Here is a 23,181-nt window from a genome sequence, read left to right as displayed (position 1 = left end):
AGTAGGCCAGAAACACACTCTTCGCAATCACATTAAATAGAGGTGTACTGATGCACTTTTCCCTGAATCAGGCTGATCCATATAAATCCTAAAATAAGACTTTTAATATATATCGGCCAGCATCGGTCTCTTATGCTCACCAATAACTATGTTATGTTATAATACATTTCAAAATGGAATTTATTCTCATGATATCAAAGATGCATTTTCATAGGACCCTATTATTTTTTCCCCAAACTCCTTTTTTACCCCTATTTAAATTTTTCTGGATTCCATTATTTAAGGTTTTAATATTTCTAGAATCTGTTTTAATGGTTAAATGAAATTTCATTATTCAAAAAGCATGTCTAATTAATTGAAATCCTGAAACTTACACAATTTAACAGCAACTTATTTAACAGCAATTTATTAAAAGTTTAACAAATTTTTTTTTTTAAAAGGTCCTATGAAACGTTTAATTTTTTTAAAATTCAGTTTTACTTTTCTTTAAACAAATTCTGTGTTTTCCATTAATTTTCTGGATTCCATTTGAATGGTTTCATTAAATTTTAGTAATAAAAAGCAACTTTATAAAAAAATATTCATTATTATTATTATTATTATTATTATTTAGTTTTTTACTGTGTTGTGTATTTACATTTTTCTGGTAAATATTCCTTAAAAATTATGGTTTAATAAAAATTGTATTATTAGTAGCAATACTATTACTACATTTAGTAATATATTTCTGTCACAGTTTCTTCAAGTTAAACCAAACTTTTATTTTGATGTGAAAACCTGTGTTTGATTGTGACAATAGTTTTACTCAAAATAAATTGTAAAATGCTTATGAAGTGACTCTCAGAGCTGTTCTAGAGATTGTTTGTGTTCATGCACTCATATATTGAGGCAGTAAAGGCTGAAAACACCGCAAGGATCACACACACTTCAGTAATGTGTTTAGTAAACCAAACCGCGCATCTGCGCTATTCATTCACAGAGACATGCAGAATATGCAGGATTCATATTTAGATAGTATATTTGTGGTTTATTATTCACAGACATTAGTCAATATCGCGTTTGCATTAAAGTGTACCGACCTATTTTTGATTTTTTTTCACCCAAAATTTGGCAAATTCCACGTTATACAGTAAATTACGATTTTATGACCTGATTCCACAATTCCGCCTGCATTTCCTGCATTACGGAAATCACAGGTCCTATTTTCAGCAGCCATTATTCAATTCACATGTTCATACAGAAACCATTCAAATATACTAATATGGTGCTTAAGAACAGTTTCTTTTTTTTTAATCAGTGTGGAAAAGAGTTGCTGCTTAATATTTTTGTGGAAACCATGACAAACTCTTGGCATCTTCCATTTTCTTTGGAAATGTATGCCTGCCCTGCTCACCTATGGATGCTCAGAATATTCTAAGAATCTTCTAAAAACACAGGAGGAAATATTCACTCTATAAACTAGAGACTACACACCCAGACAAAATACTCTAAACCAGGTGACAAAAACACAACCTGCTTATTTTATAGGCAGACTCCGTTTGCATCTTCATTGTAACCAAGAAATGGAGGATGGGCAGAAAAAAGAAGAAAATCAGGGAGCAAAAGAGAGAAAAAACATCTAATTGAAACACTAAGAGCTCGCTCTGTGAGAGAGAGAGGCAGGATAAAGCTTCATAATTGCATAATTATACCAGTCGATACCTGACACTGCGAATACAGCCACTTCTGCAGCCGTCAAATGAGTTCCACATAATTTAACCAAACACTGGGCAAAGACTGGGGCCCACAGATCAGTGCAAGCTACCGGAAAAACGTTCTCACTCTACTCCTTTCTTTCTCGCTTTCTCCATTTCACAATTTCGCTGTCGCATCTATACCTGCAGGTCTTTTTCTAGAGAGGTTTCACCCAGAGTATTTCGGTTCACCTCTGACAACAATCAGAACTTAGCACTTAAGGTTTCATATCTGTGTCAGGTTTGTAAGGAGATGTGTGCTTTCTTAACCATTTTGAATGAGAAATACAACTTGTGCTCTCTCTTCAACACCTGATGCGGGAAAGATTTTTACAGTTTCCAAAGAAAATGTTGCAAAAACATGGCATGCCACGTTGATAGGGTAGTTGCTAGGGAGTTGCTATGCAGCTACAAAGGCGTTCCAAGTCTTTATGATATTCTGGTTTAAAGGGCTGCACAATGAATCAAAATAAAACCAAAATCGCATCATGGCTCAGTGCAATTAACAAATACCGAAGGTTGTGATTTAATGAAATATATATATGCACTGTGTGTTTCAGAGTGTTGTGCAAGATGTTCTTTTACACAGTCACAAGTATCCTCTCATGGCAAAAACAGAATAAATATTACAAGTCGTAAAATTAACAAGAAACAATATAAGACATTCAAGGTTATTACTAGACAAAAAAAGAAAAGAAAATCAAAAATATATTCAGGTGATACTTTTTTTTAAATATTTAATATTAGTAATAATGGTGCAATTAAAAAATGTAAATGTTAAATAATTTAAAATCACAATTTTATCCATATTAATAAAAAAAATAAAATAAATAAAAATATCAATTTAAAAATCATTTAGCCTTACTGACCCCTAGAGACGCCAAATGCGAGCCTCCTGGATTTTTTCGTCTGTTTAAACGCAAAAATTATAAAAGTAAAAAGTACATAAAAATACGATCGAAAAACATGTCAACTGCACAATTTGAATTATTTCCATTTATAACTCAAACCACGCTTGATGAATTGCATGCTGAAGAAACAGCAACAGCGATGTGTGCCTTAGCAAGCACCGCTAAATGAAGGAATTTTGCCATCTAAACACCCATAAATCCACCAGCCCCACCGAACACGCACACAACACCTCTCTGATGCCCTTAATCCAGAGCTGCTCCTTTTAGTCGAGAAAAAAAGATGCGATTACAGGCAGCTTGGTGCAAAAAAGCCCCCAAGACAACAGCCTCTCACAGGCTTTGTGCCTTGGTAATCAACAGCTGTACATTCACACAGCAGCTGCGAAGCCCGAGAGTGGCTGAATGGACGCAAATGCGTCCACTTTGTACATCTCTGCTTTAATCAAGCCTTTTCTATTCAGCAATCTGACCTTTTGTTCAAAACAGGATTATCACCTTTTTTTATTTATTTATTTCGGTTACCCCCCCACAACCACCACAACCACCACCATCACATCCCGAAGCCAGTTACCTCGGGCGAAGCACATGACGAACATAATTGCAATAATTTGTTAAACGCCATGGCAACCCACATTAGAATGGGGTAAATACGGGGGGTGCCACTTCTTGCCACGCTCTCATTTTGCAGAAGACTCCAGGAGTCAGAACGGATGACAAGGAAGGAGAGTAGTGGGGGGGGGGGGGGGGGGGGGGGGGGCAAAGGGGGAAGGGAGGGAGACGAGAGGAAAGCATATTTGCTTTGTCTCTAAAGGTTGGTTTTATTGGTAATGGTGGTGGGCTGAAGGTGGAGGTGGCAGTGATTTCTTTCATGATTAATGCCTCGCCGGTGTTCCGTAGGAAACTCAACAAACACCGCTGACTTCCAATCTGTAACCATGTAAGCTGCAAGTCCTCCCTCATGCAGCCAGGCTTTCTCCCTCTATCTGTGCGAACAAACAACTCTATTTGAGCTCTCCCCTTGGCTGAAAGGAATCCTTAATTACACAATATCAGCCTCTTCATTGCTCCTAGTGTGGGAGGGGACGGCTGAGCTGTGTCCACTGAAGCCAGGCCTAAGCGAGGAGGGGGGCCGCATTCACTACCAGCAGCTGTTTCACACATACTGACAAAAGAGCCTACAGGCACCATCCCAGCGAGGGAGGTGGCTACATTCAGGCCGCTAATTGATTTTTCTGCACGGCACTGTGGGAGAATATACCCCCACGACTTTCAAGTCAGATTCGTGAGTTTCCGGCATTCCAGAACTTCCCAGCTCAGCTAGAGAGTTCCAGAACCTGGCTCGCTTGTCCCGACTGGACACGGCGTGCAGTGATTACGGTTGTCGATCAAAACCCTCAGCTGGGAAATTAGACACACAGACGTATGCGAGTTCTTAATGTAGGCCCAATATCTGCACACTTGTCACATCGCCAGGGCCTGTATTTCTGCAAAGACACTGCGACTGCGCATAAAATTAAACCCATTTGTGACGCAGCAGGAGGGGGGGGCGGTAGCTGTTTGGAGCAATGCTCAAAGGCGAAAGAGCGCATCTGAAATTCAATAAAGACAGGAAATAAACAAACAGCATGAGGAAGGTGAGCTCAAATTAACCCATGTTAGGATGTTTACAGAGTGGCCGGATGGTGAAATGTGAATGTAGCAATGATTATTGCCATCAGATAATTTAAGACCAACTCATTAGGCAGGGAGCTAATTAAAGTAGAGGATGAAGACTCTTGGACAATAAACTTGATAAAATGTACCTGTAGTGTTACTGTATAAAACACATTTGAAGGAAGGCACGTGAACACAGAGCTTCGGCAAAAGCATACATAAACGATTATTTTGTATTTTACAGAATATAAGTTCTGTGACCTTTGACCTGTCAAGTTTTTTTTTTTTGGCTGCATGATTGCAGTGTTTTGGGAAACAGGAGAAGTTGGTTTGACATTTGAATTAGTTATTATAGGTATGCTGGTATTTGAGTACTGGGTCTACTGATAGACTGGTTTCAAAACAATAATATTAATAATAAATATTATTAATATAATTTTTGTCCACGTAAATACTACTATATTACATACCTTAAAATATCATTGCAATACATTTTTATAATAATATTTGTATTTTTAACAATAAAAGTAGTATATTGGCCATAAAAAATATATAAAATTATATAATATATTTCAACCATATTTAAATTTTTTAACATTGTAGTCTAGTGATCATGCAGTTCTCATATATATATATATATATATATATATATATATATATATATATATATATATACATATATATATATATATATATATATATATATATATATATATATATATATATATATATATATATATATATAGTTTTGGAAAGGTTACTTTCCATGTAAATGTAATGGGGTACAGATTACAAGTTACCCTATTTAAAATGTAATAGTAGTAGTGCTGTCAATCGATTAAAAAATGTAATCGCATAATCCTGGACTGTGATTAATCACAAATTTCAAATACTAAGATTTACCTGTAAATGTGTTGAAATAAAGGAATGCATGACAAACTAGTTTAAGGAAACTGAACCTCACACATCTCCGCCAGTTATGAGACATAATCCTTATTATTCTTTTGCTTTTTTTTCTTCAGCCATTATCAGACTTTATTCTGGCAATAAAATGTTTACCAAGCCACATCGCTTCAATCCCAGTACACATTTACCCAACTATAATCAAAAGTATTTCTAAATAAATACAACAAAACATTTACTTGCGACCTCACATGAAGTATTATGATATAATGCATTATGAAGAAGAACTGGAGCTGTTCTGCAGGTGCATTAGACCTAACATTAGCATCATGCTACATAAGACAATTTATGAGATTAATAGTACACTTTTACTCAGAACTCACTTTAAACCACCATCGAGTGTTTGTAATAACTTCCTTTTGCGATCACATGTGTATACACTTTGGGCGGCCGCGGTACATTATAAAAGTAGCCCAAAAAACCGCAACCCTCGGCTCTGTAATTTTTCCCGCAACTGTATTTTCAAAATAGCCCAATTGTGCAGGAAAACCGCGACCCTGGCAACACTGGTTCGCTGTTACCCTTATCACATATGAGTATACATATCTCGCGCACTCTCTCTCTCTCTCTCTCTCTCTCGGACACACTCGCTCTCTCGGGCCGCGTTCGGACTGTTGTTGAGCCCGGCGCCTCATAACCACACAATCCCTGCATCCCAATGTGTATACTATCCACCCTATCTGCCCTAAATAGTATACAAATTACTAATATCACATAGAATTTAGGATGGATAGTGTGCATATTGGGACGTAGGCAATGATTACCTTCCGCGCTGCAATGACGGCAAGAATTTGGGATCAAACCTTATCAAACGATTAATTTGCGTAAAAAAAATACCTCGTTCAAATTTTTAGATTAATCGCATGCGTTAACGCTGACAGCCCTAAATAGTAATGTAACTTTTTCAATTAAAGTAATTTAACTGATTAATTTTGATTACTTTTTTAAATTTCTAATGTATGCTTTCAACTGTTAATCATTTTCAAACATTTACACCATGCAGGGTTAACCTTACAGTATTATTCAACACTGATTACTGCCAGACTTTCAAAAACCTTCATCACTTGAATTATGATAATAATTGAACACATCCACCACAAAATCAGATTTTTGCACCACCTTCTACTTTGAGATTGATATGAAGTTCAATGCAGATTTAAAATAATAAGAACTTGTTTACTGATACAGTTTTTGAAACCAAATCTTCGCAATGCTTTGGAGGAAAAAAAAAAAAAAACAAGTATATACATCAAACCAAATATGGTTCTCTAATAAGAATGTGTACTATTCTGTGTACTAAACTCCTGAAACATTGGTGTCTGTTTGTATATGACGATAGTTTTCTCAAAAGAAATGGTGAAATGTTAATGAAGTGACTCAGCAGTTCTAGAGATTGTTTGTGTTCATGTACTCATATAGAGGCGGCAGAGGCTGAAAACACTGCGAGTGATACACATGCACGCTTCAGTATGTGTGTAGTAAATGAAACCGCGCATCTGCGCCATTCATTTCCACAGAGACACACAGAATGTGCAGGATTCATATATTGTCTTTTTGCAGCTTAATATTCACAGACACTAGTCCACATTGCGTTTTGATTTAAGTGTACTGACCTATTTTTGATTAAATCATCCAAAATGTGGCATATTCCGTGACATTCCGCGTTACAGGATTTCCTTTTTTATGACTGGATTCTACGGACCAGTCCCTGTTTTCCGCATCGTGTCTCAGTGTAGTCAGGGTAATTTGGGAAAGAAATCAATTAAATCCGTATGTGGATGTGAGTAAATAGTCAAAATGTAACCCCCTTTGTAATCATTAACATTTTCATAAGTACCTGTAATTTATTTCAGTGGTCTAATGGTTAATTCTATGGTCAGATGTCTGAACACATTTGGTGAAAATTTTCTCCAGCGATTTGCAAAACTCTTGGTGCAAATAGGTATTTATTAGTTACATGGCTCTTTATTATGCAACACCTTGTCCACTACACCTGCAGTGTCCAATCTGGAACACATAGTTGGTGCATTTCGAGAAGCATTTGTTCATACTCACACTGTAGTATCTCCTGATGTGACGGCGAATGTCCAGTTGCAGTTTGTTGCTAATTTGAATAGGATGCTCAATCGGGCTGCCCCGACATGGGATATGGCAGCAATTCTTCAGGCTGGGTTGTAAGGTGCTCCCCTGGAAACAAATAAATTAACTTTTAACACAGCATTGATCACGACACACAAGCCCACACACACACACACAAAAACATAATCAGGGCATTTTTCCTGTTGACTGGCATTGCCCAAAAAAGCTTTTAAAGGCTATTAGACCTGACCTATTATACATTTAAACATACTAAAAATATAATGTCAGTGCCCTCAGACCAAGGCTCTAGGGTATCCAGGTTCGGAAGAGAAACACACAGGAGCAAAAATGGCATTCCATTAAGCTTTCAGCTGTGTATCTGGGTGACAGCAAGTAACAAATGCCATACTGCGCTGATGACTTGCAAGCTTTGCCAGCTTTTCTACATCTAAAAGGCCCCAGACCTCCCATTGAGAAACAGTGGCAATGATTGTAGTTAAACAGTGGATAAAAACTACTGTAGCCTGATATCCCTTCAATCTAACCTCACATGGGCACTAGCAGAGCTGTTTATGGTGCTCATTATGCCTCAAATAAGCTGTGTGTGTGTGTGCGGCTAATGCGTCAGCACACTTGCTCAAGCTCACTGTCTCACACAAACACATCACTCTTGCTTTTATGGTACGGCGGTGGTGAAGCGCCGCTCAATTCACTCTCCGGTAGTCGCTGCAAGCCATTAGCGTTTTTATGATCTTTACATCTCTCACGGAGCGCCACTTTAAGGGGGAACCATGTGTCTATGAAAATACTGTCTAGTATCGTCTGTTTGCATTCCTGTTGTCCTCCTCCCTCTCTCCACGGCTGGCTCTGATAAGAGAACGATCTGCAGTGACTGAGTCAAGGCTGTTCTTTCAAGCCTTCCTTTCATCAGTGCACTCCCTTTAACCAGAGCTCCGCTATAACCCTGTACTCCTAATTATTAGATACCTTATCGGGAGTACATGTAACAAGCTTGTTTATTCACCAACATAAAATACATGTGGTACCACATGCTTTAAAGTGTACACTGGATATGGATATTTATAAAAACACCAATAGAGCTTAGTCAGGGTAGACGCCATGCTGAATATGAAAACAAGGCAGTGAAAGATATAGGCTAAATATAGTCTGTTCAATGGCTTCAATGACTCCTGCACTGCTATTCAGAAGTGCCCTCGTTTCACAGATAAATCTGCAGTACTATGGTTAAATATTTTTAAGTGAGCACACAGGGCTGCCCAATTTGTGAACAAACCACTCAGTTGTGGTTTCTTAATGACTCAGTTGAACTGCCTGGTGAATCAGACAACTCAATTTCTTACTGAATCAGCCTAGATGATGTATTTAGACACTGAACCACTGGATATGATCCAATTGAACCAAACAGAGAAATGTTAAAATACTGTAATAAACTAAAAAAACAACAACTTAAATTGCAATAGTAGTTAAAGATACATAACTGTAAGAGTTTCAAAGTTTTGTTGTAATGGTAAAATAAATGGTTTATAAATTTAAAAAAGTTAGTTAAAATGTGTCTGTTTTCAGTGAAGCAGAAAGCAATTAATCCAACGCTATTTCACAGCCAATTCGTACATATTTTACGAGGTGGCTAATTCATACAACTTCACTCGTACGATTTCTGTGACGGTTAAGTTTAGGGGCGGGGTTACATGTGGTCCTTTGTACGAATTCCTACGAATTTGCCACCCGTAAAATACGTACGATTTTTCACAAATTGTATGAATTCGCACAAGTGCAGTATTACGAATTTGTACAAATTAGCCACCTTGTCAAAAATGTATGAATTGCCATGAGATAGGGATGATTAATCTAAGATCCGTACTGGAGTCACTCTTCATGACAAAAGAAATTGGGAAAAAGGGGGGACTGAACCTAATTCAAGAGTCATTTTTGGCATTAAAAAAACAACAACAAAGTTGTTTAGTTGGGTACTGTGGGTCAGTGCCATCTGTTCCAAAATCAACACACACACTCACAATAAAACCCATGTTTCCTAAAAACGTGTAAAATAGAACCAAATAAAAAACAGTAACAATCTATTGATTGGTCTGTACTACATTCATAGCCTTATTTTCATTTACGTCAGTTTAAATATGGTGTTTACCTGATTAAAGTCCATTAGGGCTTGTAACGCATTTCTAAGTTATAGTCCGCATAAATGCCAACCAGTTTTTCCCAGAATTCCAAGCCTTCCCTGGCCTGGAGCGTGCAAAATCTCTAAACAGCTAGGAGGACAGAGATCAGCCCAGTGGAGAGGGGGGTCAATGTCACTTTTTATGAGTCTTGGACAAGAGAAAGCTGTGCATGAGCATGTGCGTGTGTGCGGACCCTTAATTAGAGGCAGATTACACATGCTCCTCTAGCCCCCGCTGACCTCGGCCTGGAGTATGACGGACATCCTGTGTACTGAAGAGCTCCAGGAATATACCCCGGCAAAACCTCTCTCCCCCCTGCCCAGCTCTGCCAAGCCTCTATAAATAAAGTGTGTGGCTCTGAAATTAATAGGCCGGTAAAAGCCTGAAGCGGAGGAAGTAATCACCTGCGCTGCTTAAATTTATTGTTACCTGTCATTACACAATATTTAACAGGAAGTTAAGGTAGGACGCAATTGAACGGTGAGAAATGCATGAATCAGGATGGACTGCTTGGCATTTTGCTGACCGATAAGATCAGGTCTGCTAATGGATGTGAATATGAGTGCTGATAACTCACCGCCCCTTCAAACACGTTGTCGTACATGTTTTCGGTACCACAGTCAGGGCAAGTGAAAGTAAACCTCTCGCAATCACGGTAGCGCTCTTCGTCAGTAAGCTGGGCTGATGCACCCAGAAAATTGTCCACTTCGTCCTCACGTTGCTGCTGCTGTTGAGCTCGGAAGTGACTTGGGTCGAGCCCTGGACAAGTAGGTAAAGAAAAGTTCAAGTTGTGAATCTCTTAAAAAAACACTCAAACCACAAGCTCCATATTTAGCATCAGATAGCAAAGGAAACAGCTATGTAAATAAACACAAAAAAGTCAGCAGTTCAAGTTTGTGACATTCTAGGTTGAAATGTAATTCCGGTGTGTTGGCAATAATACCGTGCAGGCTCAGACTTCCCCATGGATGTATTTATGGACAGTGACGGAAAGAGGGGCAAAGGGAAAAGCTGAAAGAGGATAAAGGGACAGAAAGAAAGAGAAGGTGGCATGGCTACAGGAGGCAAGAAGAGGGAGACTAGCGAACGATAAGAATAAACTGGAAACATAATAAGGGGAAAGAGGAGGGGTAGAGAAAGCGCAGCTATCTGATTTTTCCCAGGCAGCTGAGATCATCAAATCATTAAGAGACAGCAGCTGAATCTCCATTTAATCCCCCCAGGTGACACCGAACACTACTAGAGCACGGAAAAACAGCCTACGTCCCCCTGGGTAATTTGGCTAAGTGAATAAATGAGCACATAAGTAAGTGTTGACTATGAGACTTCGGGGATTAACCGCCGTCTCTGAGGATCCAAACCCACTGACACCCGAGTGCTGCTGCCATCTACAGGTACACATGCAGCATGTCTCACACACACACACACACACAGACACACATCTGCGGTCAAGGGAACAGGGTGGTGCATGAACTGTAGTTAGGATTGAACACAGAATATTGTGTGTATTGTGAGACTGTTTTACATGACTACTTGAGAAGCAGTTGATCGGGATATTCTGGAAGCAAATGTGGCGTAAATGTGTTGCTAACCGTTAAGTAATTAAGGAAACCAGCTACTTGGTTCTGGTGACACAGTGGGGAGATCGAATTAGTGTCTGAGTTTTGGACCCAATGGCAGGATACCAAACCACCAGGGTCTGTTGTCATGGAGACAGAATGGCAAGGGTTCAGGCACTTTTTAAAGAAACTGATTTTCCATCTGGGGGTAAATGGGATCTCAGCTGCTAGGGAAAAGAAAACAACATATATACTTGATATGTTTAATGCTCTGAAATTAACATGTTTACAAACCAACTAACATATAACCTTACTCTTAAAATTTTTTAAATAATAAAAACAAATACGTAAACAAAATCTATTCATTAATGATTTGTTAACTTACATCAGTTAAAATATGTTTATTTAATGAATAAAAACAAATACATAAAATTAAAATAATTTAAATAACTAAAGCTTCACTAATTTTACAACGGCAGTTAAAACGTCCAGAGATTACAGTGAGGTTAAAAAAAACAATTCAATATCTATACTATAATACATGCTGCTCATCATGAGCAAAATGAAATGAGCAAAAAATGGAAACTGATCCTAATTCAGATGTCCTTTCTGGCAAAATATAACCAATACTGAGCCAGACAGACTGTCTCACCAAGCCATGTAGCAATAAGCACTGCATCAATGCCTTCGATAGGCTCACAGATTCGGCCCACCACAGGGTGCACCTGCTGGGATAGGTAGTACTGTGTGTCCAGGCTGAGTCCTGGCTGCTTCTGTAGCTGTTCCAGGGCATACGCCCTCTGACTGGCTGCCAGGTTTGAACCGTCCTAACAGAGGAATGCACAGGCAGTGGGGGAAGGTTAGTGTGGGTTTACTGCCAAATTTTAGAGTCAGAAGTACAAATACACTGGTCACTCACCTGACAGATGACATAAGAAACGGTGTCACCCGCTTTAACCTTCTTCCCACCCTGGGAGTTGATCCAGAGGGCAACATGGACATGGGGGAGACTCTTCTTGTCAGGGTAGTCCTGAGGATCCTTTGTAAGGGACTGAAAAGAAAAGAAAAGAAAAAAAACTCCCTTGAATGCACTTCATGAGACAGCCATGAAATTGTTCCCATGACCTTAAAAAACTCAAGTTATTAAAATGTTTTAAATGGTTTGAACTCTCCTCATTTTAAATGAGTTTTGTTCCAATCTTTACACAACTACATAAATAAACATATGAAATATATATTACTTTATGAAGTTAGAGTAATAGATTATTTTTGCTTTACATAAAAGCTGCTCATTTAAACTTCATATTCATAGAATGATGAAAAAAAGTATAATTTAAAATAAAATTAAGGAACAACCATTTTTCAAAATTAATAATAATAATAGTATATTAGAATGATTTCTAAAGGATCATGTGACACTGAAGAATGGAGTAATGACTGATGAAAATTCAGCTTTGCCATCACATGAATAAATTAAATTCAGTTGTAATATTTCGCAATATTGTTTAACTTTTTTTTTTTTTTAAAAAGCCTAAACTTCTGAATAGTATTTTAAGCGATTCCAGTCACTACATAATTACCACACTATTTGTTGTTTTTTTTTTATTTTGAGCGGTTAAGGTTCTCCAATCTTTTAACTAGTAGTGTAGATCAGTGGCGTAGCCCTCATTTACATGTCCGGCCCCCTCAGATTTCTGATTGCTTAAACTTTGAAGTCTTTATCACACTTCTGCGTTCGAAAAGCGGAGGATTCAAATAGTAGCGCGGGGCCATTCATATGCCGCGCCTAAAAACACGATGAAAACGCTAGGCGTGTCGCTTTCTCCTCCTTTCAAAGCATTCTGTAGCTCGCGCGATATGCTTGCGCTCCCGTGGCATCTGCCTTTTCTAAGCAACCTAGACCCGTGCTCTCCATGAAGATGCGGAAGTTTCAGCAAAGGATAAATAGGTTTCCAGCACTAAAAATCACTCAAATCAGTCCGAGTATTCCTCTGGCAGTGCGAGTATAAACCAGGCTTTAACTGTCATGCAGTATAGGCTAAGCGAGCTGCTATTCAGCTTCCACACGCCGCACAAACACTTGAAAATGTGCACATTTAATATTGACATTATAGCCTACATGTAATATAGAGCGGCACCCTCATTTTAAGATGCCCCCCCCCCCCCCCCCTCCCCAAATGAAAATTCTGGCTACACCACTGGTGTAGATATTTTCCTTTTTCATAGCTGAACCAATCTGCAAAAAGCCTGTTTCTAATTCAGTCCTTTACCTTGTGTATCTCAAACTTATTGAGTGGAATACTGCCATTGGCCACCTTCTCTCCAACCTCAATCAGATGTTTCTGAATGTTCTCTACGATGGTGTCACGGTTCTGGTCTGACAGAATCTGACCAATCACATAACTAGATGAAAGGGAAAAGGATCATAAAATCACAACAGTATTACAAAAGACTATATACAGAATCAGTATCAGAAAGAGCTTTGTTGGCATGTGTGTTTTCACATACAAGGAATTTGTCTTGGTGTCAGGAGCTTCAAGAAGATCAAGAAAGATTACTACTACATTACTGTCTTTATAAAGGACAGATAGGGCTAATGATCTGTATTTCAGTGCACTGACTTGCCACACTCTTTGGCCAGGTCACACCAGTCTCTGCGCACAATGTCCAGGCCTTTGAGCTCTTGTTTTGTGGTGTATTTGCCATCTCCCTGAGGCTCAACCATCAGTGCTGCGTATTTCTTCTTCTTCAGCAGCAGAAGAGACTTAAACACGCCGTCAATGTCAATCTCCAGAAGCTTATAGAGTTTATTCACCTCGCTTTTCACCTACACGCACATACACACACACACACACGCACAGAGACACATTTATTCAATTGCTGAATGGTTGGTTGAATTTTCTCCTGACTGTCAGTGATGTCTCAATCATTAATGTCAGACTCATTCAAGCTTTAAAAATCCAATAATGCATTTTTCTGTGAGACGTGCATAACTCCCCCTCCCTTTCCCCCAAAAACCTTACCTTGTTTCCCAGTTTGAAGACCTCCTCCAGATTGGTGCTGTTGGTGTTGATCATGATGGAGTCGGTATCCCCGTATATGACCTCCAGATTCATCTGAGGAAGAACCGTAAACCGTCAAACCCACGCACGGCTTACAAATAACAAACACGGCAAGTGCCGCTTAATTATTACTGTAACATACACCAATCATGACTCACCCTCTGCACCATTTCTTTGGTGTGCATCAAAATCTGCGGGAGACAAAAGACTGCATGTCACTCGGGAAACACAAACACTAAACACAGAAAGTAGAGAACAATATCAATTTCAAATCGGTCAAACTGGAACGTCAAACAAACCCACTCACTTCGGCAAATATACATTTATCAGCAAGAAATACTACGGGGGGAAAAAGCGGACATTCGTAAACTCAAACACACGAACATGAGGACTCGCACATGCAAAACACAAAGAATTTAATTAGCAAATCTATTCAGTAATTCAACATTTATCAAAGGGGGAGAGAAAAAGCCTCTGTGATTTGCTTCTAAATGGAGGATAATTGGCTAAGAGGTCTATTAGCTGCACTGAAATGGGGCTCCAAACCCACACACTAGCAGAGTCATTATAAGGCCTAATAGTCTTAATCACCACTGGACTGCATGACGAGAAAAAGAGAGAGAGTGAGAGAAGGGGAGGGTTGTCCAGCTGCAGAGGGAGACCCATGCAAACCACAGCTGTCAGAGAAAATGAGAGAGACAAAAGGAAAAAATGAAGGGCAGACAGAGGGAGGTAAAAGTGTAGCACAAGAAGAAAAAAAGAATACATAAGAGGCAAAAGAAAAAATAAACGGAGGCTAAAAAAAATGGAGGAAAAAAAGGCTTAGTGGTCAGAGTCATGGTGCTCATTTGGGGAAAAAAGTTTCAAATCACAGCTCCCAGCTGACTGTATTTACATGTCACTTTCTGATTACAATCAATATTGAAGTCAAAAAAAGGTTTAAAAGAAAATGAAATCTTCTTGTAATTACAAAAAGAAAAAAAAGAAAACAGTAATATTGTGAAATATCATTACAATTTTAAAAAACTGATCCTTAAGAAAATTCCACATTTCTTATCACTGCTGAAAACAGTTGTGCAGTTTAATATTTCGCAGATATCGTGGTACATTTTTTTTTTAGATTATTTAATGAATAGCACATTCAAATGCATTAAATGTTCTTTGTGCTAAAAAAAATAAATAATAATAATAATATTATATATATATATATATATATATATATATATATATATATATATATATATATATATATATATATATATATATTTATTTATATTTCAAATAAATCTCATGGACAACACATACAACAGCATTTATTTGAAATAGATTTGTCGTTAATGTCACTTTTGATCGATTTAAGAAATCCTTACTGAATATATAAGTATTCATTTAAAAAAAAAAAAATTAATCTTAAAAAGGTAGTTTATTAATTTTATTATAGAATAAAACTTAGAATAAAACAGATAAAAATTAGTATTCCATCAGTGTGTATATTCCAAATAAAGATTTAACATGACAAAAAAAGCGAATACTGCCTGTATTCCTTCTTTTTGTCATATTAAATCCTTATTTGGAATATAACGGTCATATTTGGAATTCTCAAAACTGGAATTTTGCCTTACATGAGACATTTATAATTGGAATATGACCAAATTCTGATTTTAAAAAAAGAATATTTCTTTTCATTAAATAATTTTTTTCGTCATTTTTCCTGTCAATCCTTTATTTTAGAACTCTTTGCAAGTGGCCTCAAAAATGAAAAGAAAGGTGACAAATCTGTCCCACAAACCCACTGCAGACAGTAACAGGTAGACAGAGAGACTGTACATATCTGAAGTGTCATGATAACAGTGAATGTTTACTCAGGGTGTCCAGCTTTAAACATAACACCCCACAGCCACTGTGCCGGCATGCAGGGTGACCTCTATGGGAGAGGGACTCGGACAGGTGGGGGTTTCGCCAGGGGAATAAGGGGCGCTAATCTGAGGCCTCAAAGAGACAGGGACACACTGCAGCCTGTCAACAGCAATCGAGCAAGACACCAGGATTCATGCCCCCCAGCACACACACCATAGCCAAACCCAAGCCCTCAGAGGGACAAGGACGAGGCTATTTCAGAGCACGGGAAGCTCCACTCCTTGAAACTGGAGCAGGACTTAAGCATGCTTTATGAGGTGTAACATGCCTCCCAGAGGGAAGGAGGAGGTCAGGTCTGAGTAATAACAAAATAGCTGTCGGCATTAACCAACATAGCCAAGGTCACCCCAAAACACACAGAAACACACAACTAATTAAGCAGGATTAAACATCTGTTATGTGTGGTTTGCTGCTGGTGTGCCTTCCATTTTTGCATTTTCAAAACTGGATCACGATATAGATTAGACTTGTAGAAGAATATGTAAGTACTTGCCAGTACAAAAGTCGCTGCCAAAGTGTTGCGACATGTTCTGTTCTTAGTCTTTAAGGGTGACCTGAGTAGCTGCTTACTTTGCCCAATTCAAAAGAGCCCATAATGTACCTGAAGTGAAGTGAAGTGAAGTGAAGTGACATTCAGCCAAGTATGGTGACCCATACTCGGAATTCGTGCTCTGCATTTAACCCATCCAACGTGCACACACACAGCAGTGAACACACACCGTGAACATACACCCGGAGCAGTGGGCAGCCATTTTATGCTGCAGCGCCCGGGGAGCCGTTGGAGGTTCGGTGCCTTCGTCAAGGGCACCTCAGTCGTGGTATTGAGGGTGGAGAGAGCGCTGGACATTCACTCCCCCCACCTACAATTCCTGCCGGCCCGAGACTCGAACCCGCAACCTTTGGATCACGAGTCCAACTCTCTAACCATTAGGCCACGACTTCCCTTTGTCGACCTCCCTGACCTGAAGGTACAGTCACAATAGCAACATTTCTGTGAAACTTTGCAGCCAAAAAGGCCCAACATCAAGTTGCTCTTGGTGAGCAACTTTTTCCCCCAACTTTTGACTGTGGGGATTCCCATGTAAACGCCTGCCAAATTTTGTCAAACAACAAGTGTGACTGCAATAGTAGTAATACGTGGCATATCAAGCACCACTAAATGTAATGCATAATTCACCTAGGTGAACGCTAGGTGGGATCACAGAGACTTCACAGAAGGCTGGGATGGCTCTTGTCCCCTGCCTGTGCTTCGCACCCGGCTCTCCAGCGGTACCCTTAGAGCCCACACTTAAATTCATACACCATCTGTCTGTGTGAGTGTTTCTGACCTTGTGCAGGTGCGAGTTTACTTCAGAGGGAGCCATAAAGTTACAGCTACTTAGCAACGCAACTGTATACTGTATTACACAGTTCATTTAGCTGCACCTGTAAAGCTGACGCAGACAGATATTAAACGAGTTGGGAAAAGGAGAATTGGAGGGATAGAGGCACCAGTAAAAAAAGAAAAGCGCTTAAAAGAGGCTACAGTGATGAGTTAGATTATGTTTGTATATGTTTCCATCGCCACAGTACTGTATGTTGGTGTATTATGACAACAGAAAAAGATTGGGTGGAGGGGGGCCCCTAGAGCTGAAAGACAAGTCATTTGACTATGGCTCAGAAATGAGTGGAGACGGCTCGTCTTAAAACACATGCCGACCAACACATCTGAGAGTAAACATACAGAAGGCACAGAGCCTCTGCAATGAAGCGTCATTTATTGGACTCCGATGTCATAGTATATTAAAACAATATTTAGAGAGCGACTGATATATCGATTTACCAATATTTTTCCGATGTTTAGGCATTTTACCATAATCGGACATCAATTTTGTAATATCGGATTCACCGATAAATGCCGCCATCTTGTGGTCGTTTTGAGAATTGCGCGCAGGTTCGCCATTACCAGCATGTCTGAGGGGAGACGAGACAACAACAACAGCATGCACAGGTACTTCATTTGCTGTAGTTAGTAAACTTTATTTAACATAAGCAATTAGATGTATTACACAAATGCCTGATATGCAGTTTATGCAGCTTGGCTCTAAAAAATAGAGACAAACTCACAGAGTCACGTAAAATAATCCGTCAAGTCCTCTCCCAATAAAGACGTAACTTTACCTGAATTAAATAATATGCAGCCAAGAATGAGTGCATGTTGGAAATAAAAGCGTCTCGTGAAGACGAGTCACGTCGGCTAATCCGTCAAGTCCTCTCCCAATAAAGACGTAGCTTTGCATGAATTAAATACAGCCATGAATGAGCACATGTTGGAAATAAAAGCGCTGAATTTAATTCTCTCTCTGTTGTACATGCTCATCATTAGTCTCGTAAAGCCACTTTCATATTGCTGCTCACTCAGCGGGTTGATGCTCAGGAAATGCTCCAGCACGGCCACCGCATGTAACGTTTAACAAGATTCACTTGTTTGAAACACGCTAAATTATATTAACATTTACTATATAACCATTATTTCACCAATAAACATCTAAATAAATACATCTCTATGGAAATTAATTATTTATTATCCCCGCGAGCGATCGCAGTTTGAGTATAGTTCTGTGTAAATTCATAGACAAACCGCGCTGTCGGCAGGCTTTTCATAATCTAGAACGAGAAAAACATTTGAATAATTCTGATATAACATACCAGTTGAGAAATGCATTAAAATACGATGCTTTGTTTGTTATAGCCTATTTCAGTATTCTAGAGAATATTATCCAGTGAATTATTCTTCACTCTTTATCCTATTAAACCGCTTATAAACCTAAAACTGTAGTTTAAAATGAAGTTCATATGACTCCTGTCCTTTATTTTCTCCATTTGAAAACATTAGACATTCTTTTGCTCATTGTTAATATCAGTGTTGCTGATGATGCTTTTTATAAAATAAAAAGGTTTTATTGGTTTGTAATATGAAGATTAAATTTAACATGAAAAACTGTTAATTCTCAACCTTTTTTGTTGTTGTTAAGATAACTGAAAGGAGGAAAACCCTAAGTGAAGTATGGACTTCCTTAACTCAGTTATTTATTTACTTTATAACAGTAAATCAATATCGGTTCTGCATATCGGTTATCGGACACATAAACATGCAAATAAATAGTATCGGGTATAAAAACCAATATCAGTCGATCACTAACAATATTATCTTTTAAAATCTTTTAAGGGAGAAAATCTGTGAATGTGCCAATTTAACTAGGCCTCGAAATTCAGTAACAAATGTCTAACAAACGAAATGTTATAATGTGGTCCATATAGTTTAGCATACAGTAACAACGATTCATTTTAAGAGACACGTGAAAAAGCATAGTAAGTGAGTCACACATTAATTCAGTAAACCAATAACTGATTCCACCAAAGATTAATTAGAATTAGAATCACTTTGACAGATTTAATAAAAGAACTAGCTTATAAGAGTCTTTTGGTAGTGAATCGGACGTTCAAAAGCTGGGGCTCAGTTAAAAATGCTAATTTGGTGATAAAGTTGTTTGAAAAAATGTCTTTATCTAAATTATGAATAAAAGTATCAATTTATATATATGTAAATATCAAAGAACCTTTGAACAATAGTGTGTGTTTGTTTTTAATATGCCAGCAAAGATGCAAAATAAAGGCTTATTTATTTCTTGACCCAAGATTTGTTTTGGGGGGGGGGGGGGGGGGGGGGGGGGTCCCCATCCCATTTAGCTCATTACATTCAATTTACACTGCAAGCAAAAGTAAATGTCACTTTTTTAGCTATGGCGCTGTCTCTAAATAGCAGTGCAGGAAACATTAAACACACAGACAGCACTAAGTCTTCTGTAAATATTTTCGACATTCTGTATTTTGTCCGGCAGGCCAACAGTGCCCCATTTAGCCTTTTCTCAGCTCCCTGTCTGACTGCGGGCAGAAGTGACGAAAGTGGACTGTAATTACAAGGCTCAGTGAATTAGCGGCTGTGTCGGAGCAAAAGCCGCCCGTTAGTAAGACGGAAAAGGGGACCGGACCCTCTCCGTCACATGCCTGGGGATGCATCTGGAGCGTGACATGATAAAGAGTCAGCAGAGGAACCTACCTTCAGGTTCCTCTGCTGATGGTAGGTTCATTATGGAACCTACCATCAGATCACTAATGCCTCTGTCACACACACATCTGAGCAAAAACACCTGACTAATTGTTCTTCCTTGACGCATCAGTAAACAATCTTTATTTTTTCATTTAGTTGCTTTTTTAATGTTACTAATGAATGCATTCATTCTCCATTTAAATTTGCAGTAATGTAAAGTGAAAGACAACATGACATTAATAAATGAGAATAAATAAGATAATATTAAAACCAACTTTTCATAACCTAATTACATACTGATGGATTCAATTAAGTCTCAGAGTATTTTAATATTCAATTTAACAGTTTAATTTGGAAATGCTTCACTTTATAGAAGCCATTGCAAATGCATATTACTCCAAATTGACTCCAATAAGCACTTAATGGAAGGCGATACCAAGCAGTGCATCCTAAAGTTAAAATGGTGTTAAAATACCACCCATAAACTGAAGCAACTGGCTCGGATCGCAGTGACTAACAGGACAGGCGCGTTTGGCCCCATCTACCCATAAGGCCATAATCTTTTTCACCCCAATCGACAGGTCTGTCATTAACACGTTCATTTATCTCTTCCCAACCATTTCAAACGGGCGGCGGAATGGTTAAAGAGAAAAAACGAAGTCTACGGCTGCTCTCGTAAACAGTTCATTCCTTCTGCCCCGTGGTGCCATTTGCTCGTCGGGGGCATCTGGTCTTCTGTTGGCTTCGGTGCACATCATAGCAGGCATTTTAAGTCCTGGAGCAGTACAGAAACCTTGTAAAAGAAAGTATCTGGTGACGATTGTTTTGAAAAGCGTCCTACTGAAAAGCATTTTGAGGATGACAGTCCTCTGCCTCAAATAGCAACAGCAACACTGCACGGTCAGGGTGAAATATGTCTGCTGTCATCTCTCTATCCTCTGACCAGAGGATCTAAAACATACACACACACACAGGCAGATTTAAACCACAGTGGGACACGCAAAAATTAATTGCCCTCGTAGCATGCAAACATATTTTTTTAGGTAGATTACTGCATAAAGTCATCTCTCTGCCAATGTGCAAATCATTATCTAAAGGATGTAACAACAGCAAACGCACAAAGACAACAGTACAATGGCAGTCAATAAAGACACATTTATGCAACACATTCTGTATAGGCCTTGTGGAAGCAAACGGGGCAGATCACATGGGGTCTGAGCTCTGAGGGGTAAAATATCACTGCAAATCCTCTCTCTGATTTAATATGACCGCCTAAAATCACTTCAGCGGCTAGCCTGGCATTTAGAACTGGAGGTAAAAATATCCCACTAAAAAGAGCACAGCATACCCTTCCCAAACCCTAACATAATACCTCTGATCAATATTTCCCAACAAAATTTATTAGATCTTGTTTCTGAATTATGAGCTTGAGCTGACACATACATTTACACACCAATGCACTCTATTTTCTCATACGGCACAAATAAACTCGACACGGGCTACAAGACCTTTACATCAGCGGGGGGCCAGAGTGAGAACATTTTGGGCTGGTTGACAGCAAGGTTATTATAGTTAACTAAAACTGAAAGCTTTACTTTTTTATTTAAAATAAAATTCAAGTTAACTAAAATAAAATCTATAACAAAATTAAACAAAGATAAGGTTAAACGTATTTGAATTTAATTTCAGCAAATTGCCAAGGGAACATTCCATTTTCATTTAGTTTAACTTGTACTCAAATTGATAAAACAAATAAAATCAATAAATTATATACACAAATAAGTGTTAAGTTATAGTTTTTAAAAAACCTGTTAAATGTAATTTTTTAGAAAATCTTAAAATGAAAACTATACATTCAAATGTTAAGATGCATAAATTCACCTATAGCATTTAAAATTTAGTTTGTAGTGTTTAATTTATATAGACAAAACTATTTTAATATCAGCAATTTATGGGTTAAAAGCCATAATATTAATATAATTATTGACCAGAAATATAACTGTATTGGCCAGAATTTTATGAATTGAGAATTTTGATATACATAAATATATATTAAAATACCATACTACTGTCTAAATAAATTAAAAACAATAATAATTGCTACAGACATTTTCCCCTTAAATAGGCACAAAATAAAGGATGATGGATCATGTTTTTTTAATTAATTGTCTTTGCTCTAATTGACTTCAGAATCAACAAGCGGTTCTGTTTTATTCCCAAAGGAGGCTGTGGTGTAACGTAACACTATGTTCTACAGTTTACTGAACTACATCATTGGAAAATTGAGTGGCACCTCAACACATGCAGGGTGACATGATTCTTTCCACCTATTCATTATCAACAGTAAAACCAGTATCTCAATGAAAGATGAATATTACATTAGAGCTAAACTGAAGCATTTTGAGTAAGCCGAATGGGGAAACAGGCAGCAAACGTGCGTCGTTAAATCAAACACAAAATTAAAAGAGTCTGCAGAAGGCATTAGTTAAGAATAACACCTCACTCACGATGCCGGCCTAAATTAAAAGGTGCAAAGCTCTTGAAGGAACTTGTGTGGGGAACGTGAAGCTACGTGAAGCTGACTGCATCTCGCGCCCAAATCCAAAAATATGCTTTGGGCCCTGTGACTATTTGTTAAGTCCAGTGATATCAGGAGCAAATCCCCAACTAAAAGACCACAGGGTCAAACGGTGCGTGCAACAATGCCTACAACGGGGGAGGAGGGCACTTACATCTTATTCTAGGAAGGTTAAAAATGACCTTTGTAATTCGGACAACTGGACGTGTCGTCTGAGAGAGCAGCAAGGAAACAATGTTTACTCAGATGACACCTAACTCATAACGACAGCCCATCTCATCTCACCAACAGCCGCTCGAGATCTGAAGAATTCATGGCTCAAGGACATGGCATCCATGACAGCATAATTTGTTTTGTTTTACCTTTTTGATCTCGTCTACACTAGGTAAAGAGGGGTCCGGAGCTTGGCGGCAAGGCGGGGTGAGAGGTCTGGCTAACTAA

At 38.4% G+C, this 23,181-nt stretch overlaps 1 protein-coding gene across 1 annotated transcript in view; it reads right to left on the bottom strand.

The window, feature by feature from the left end:
* Positions 1–23,181, bottom strand: part of LOC306864663 (DNA polymerase alpha catalytic subunit-like) — a 58,285-nt gene that overhangs the window by 18,939 nt on the left and 16,165 nt on the right. The window contains exons 27-34 of the mRNA XM_079408807.1: positions 14,314–14,346; positions 14,117–14,209; positions 13,715–13,920; positions 13,364–13,496; positions 12,013–12,144; positions 11,746–11,920; positions 10,112–10,293; positions 7,316–7,447 (exon numbers count right to left, since the gene is read on the bottom strand). Coding sequence (XP_079264933.1) covers positions 7,316–7,447; positions 10,112–10,293; positions 11,746–11,920; positions 12,013–12,144; positions 13,364–13,496; positions 13,715–13,920; positions 14,117–14,209; positions 14,314–14,346 — 1,086 coding nt within the window. The remainder of the gene's footprint in view (positions 1–7,315; positions 7,448–10,111; positions 10,294–11,745; positions 11,921–12,012; positions 12,145–13,363; positions 13,497–13,714; positions 13,921–14,116; positions 14,210–14,313; positions 14,347–23,181) is intronic.

The sequence above is a fragment of the Barbus barbus genome (assembly GCF_936440315.1).
Source record: "Barbus barbus genome assembly, chromosome: 46".
In the NCBI taxonomy this organism is placed as follows: Eukaryota; Metazoa; Chordata; class Actinopteri; order Cypriniformes; family Cyprinidae; genus Barbus; species Barbus barbus.
The sequence above is the reverse complement of the archived record's forward strand: the minus strand, read 5'-3'. Positions and strand labels throughout refer to the sequence as shown.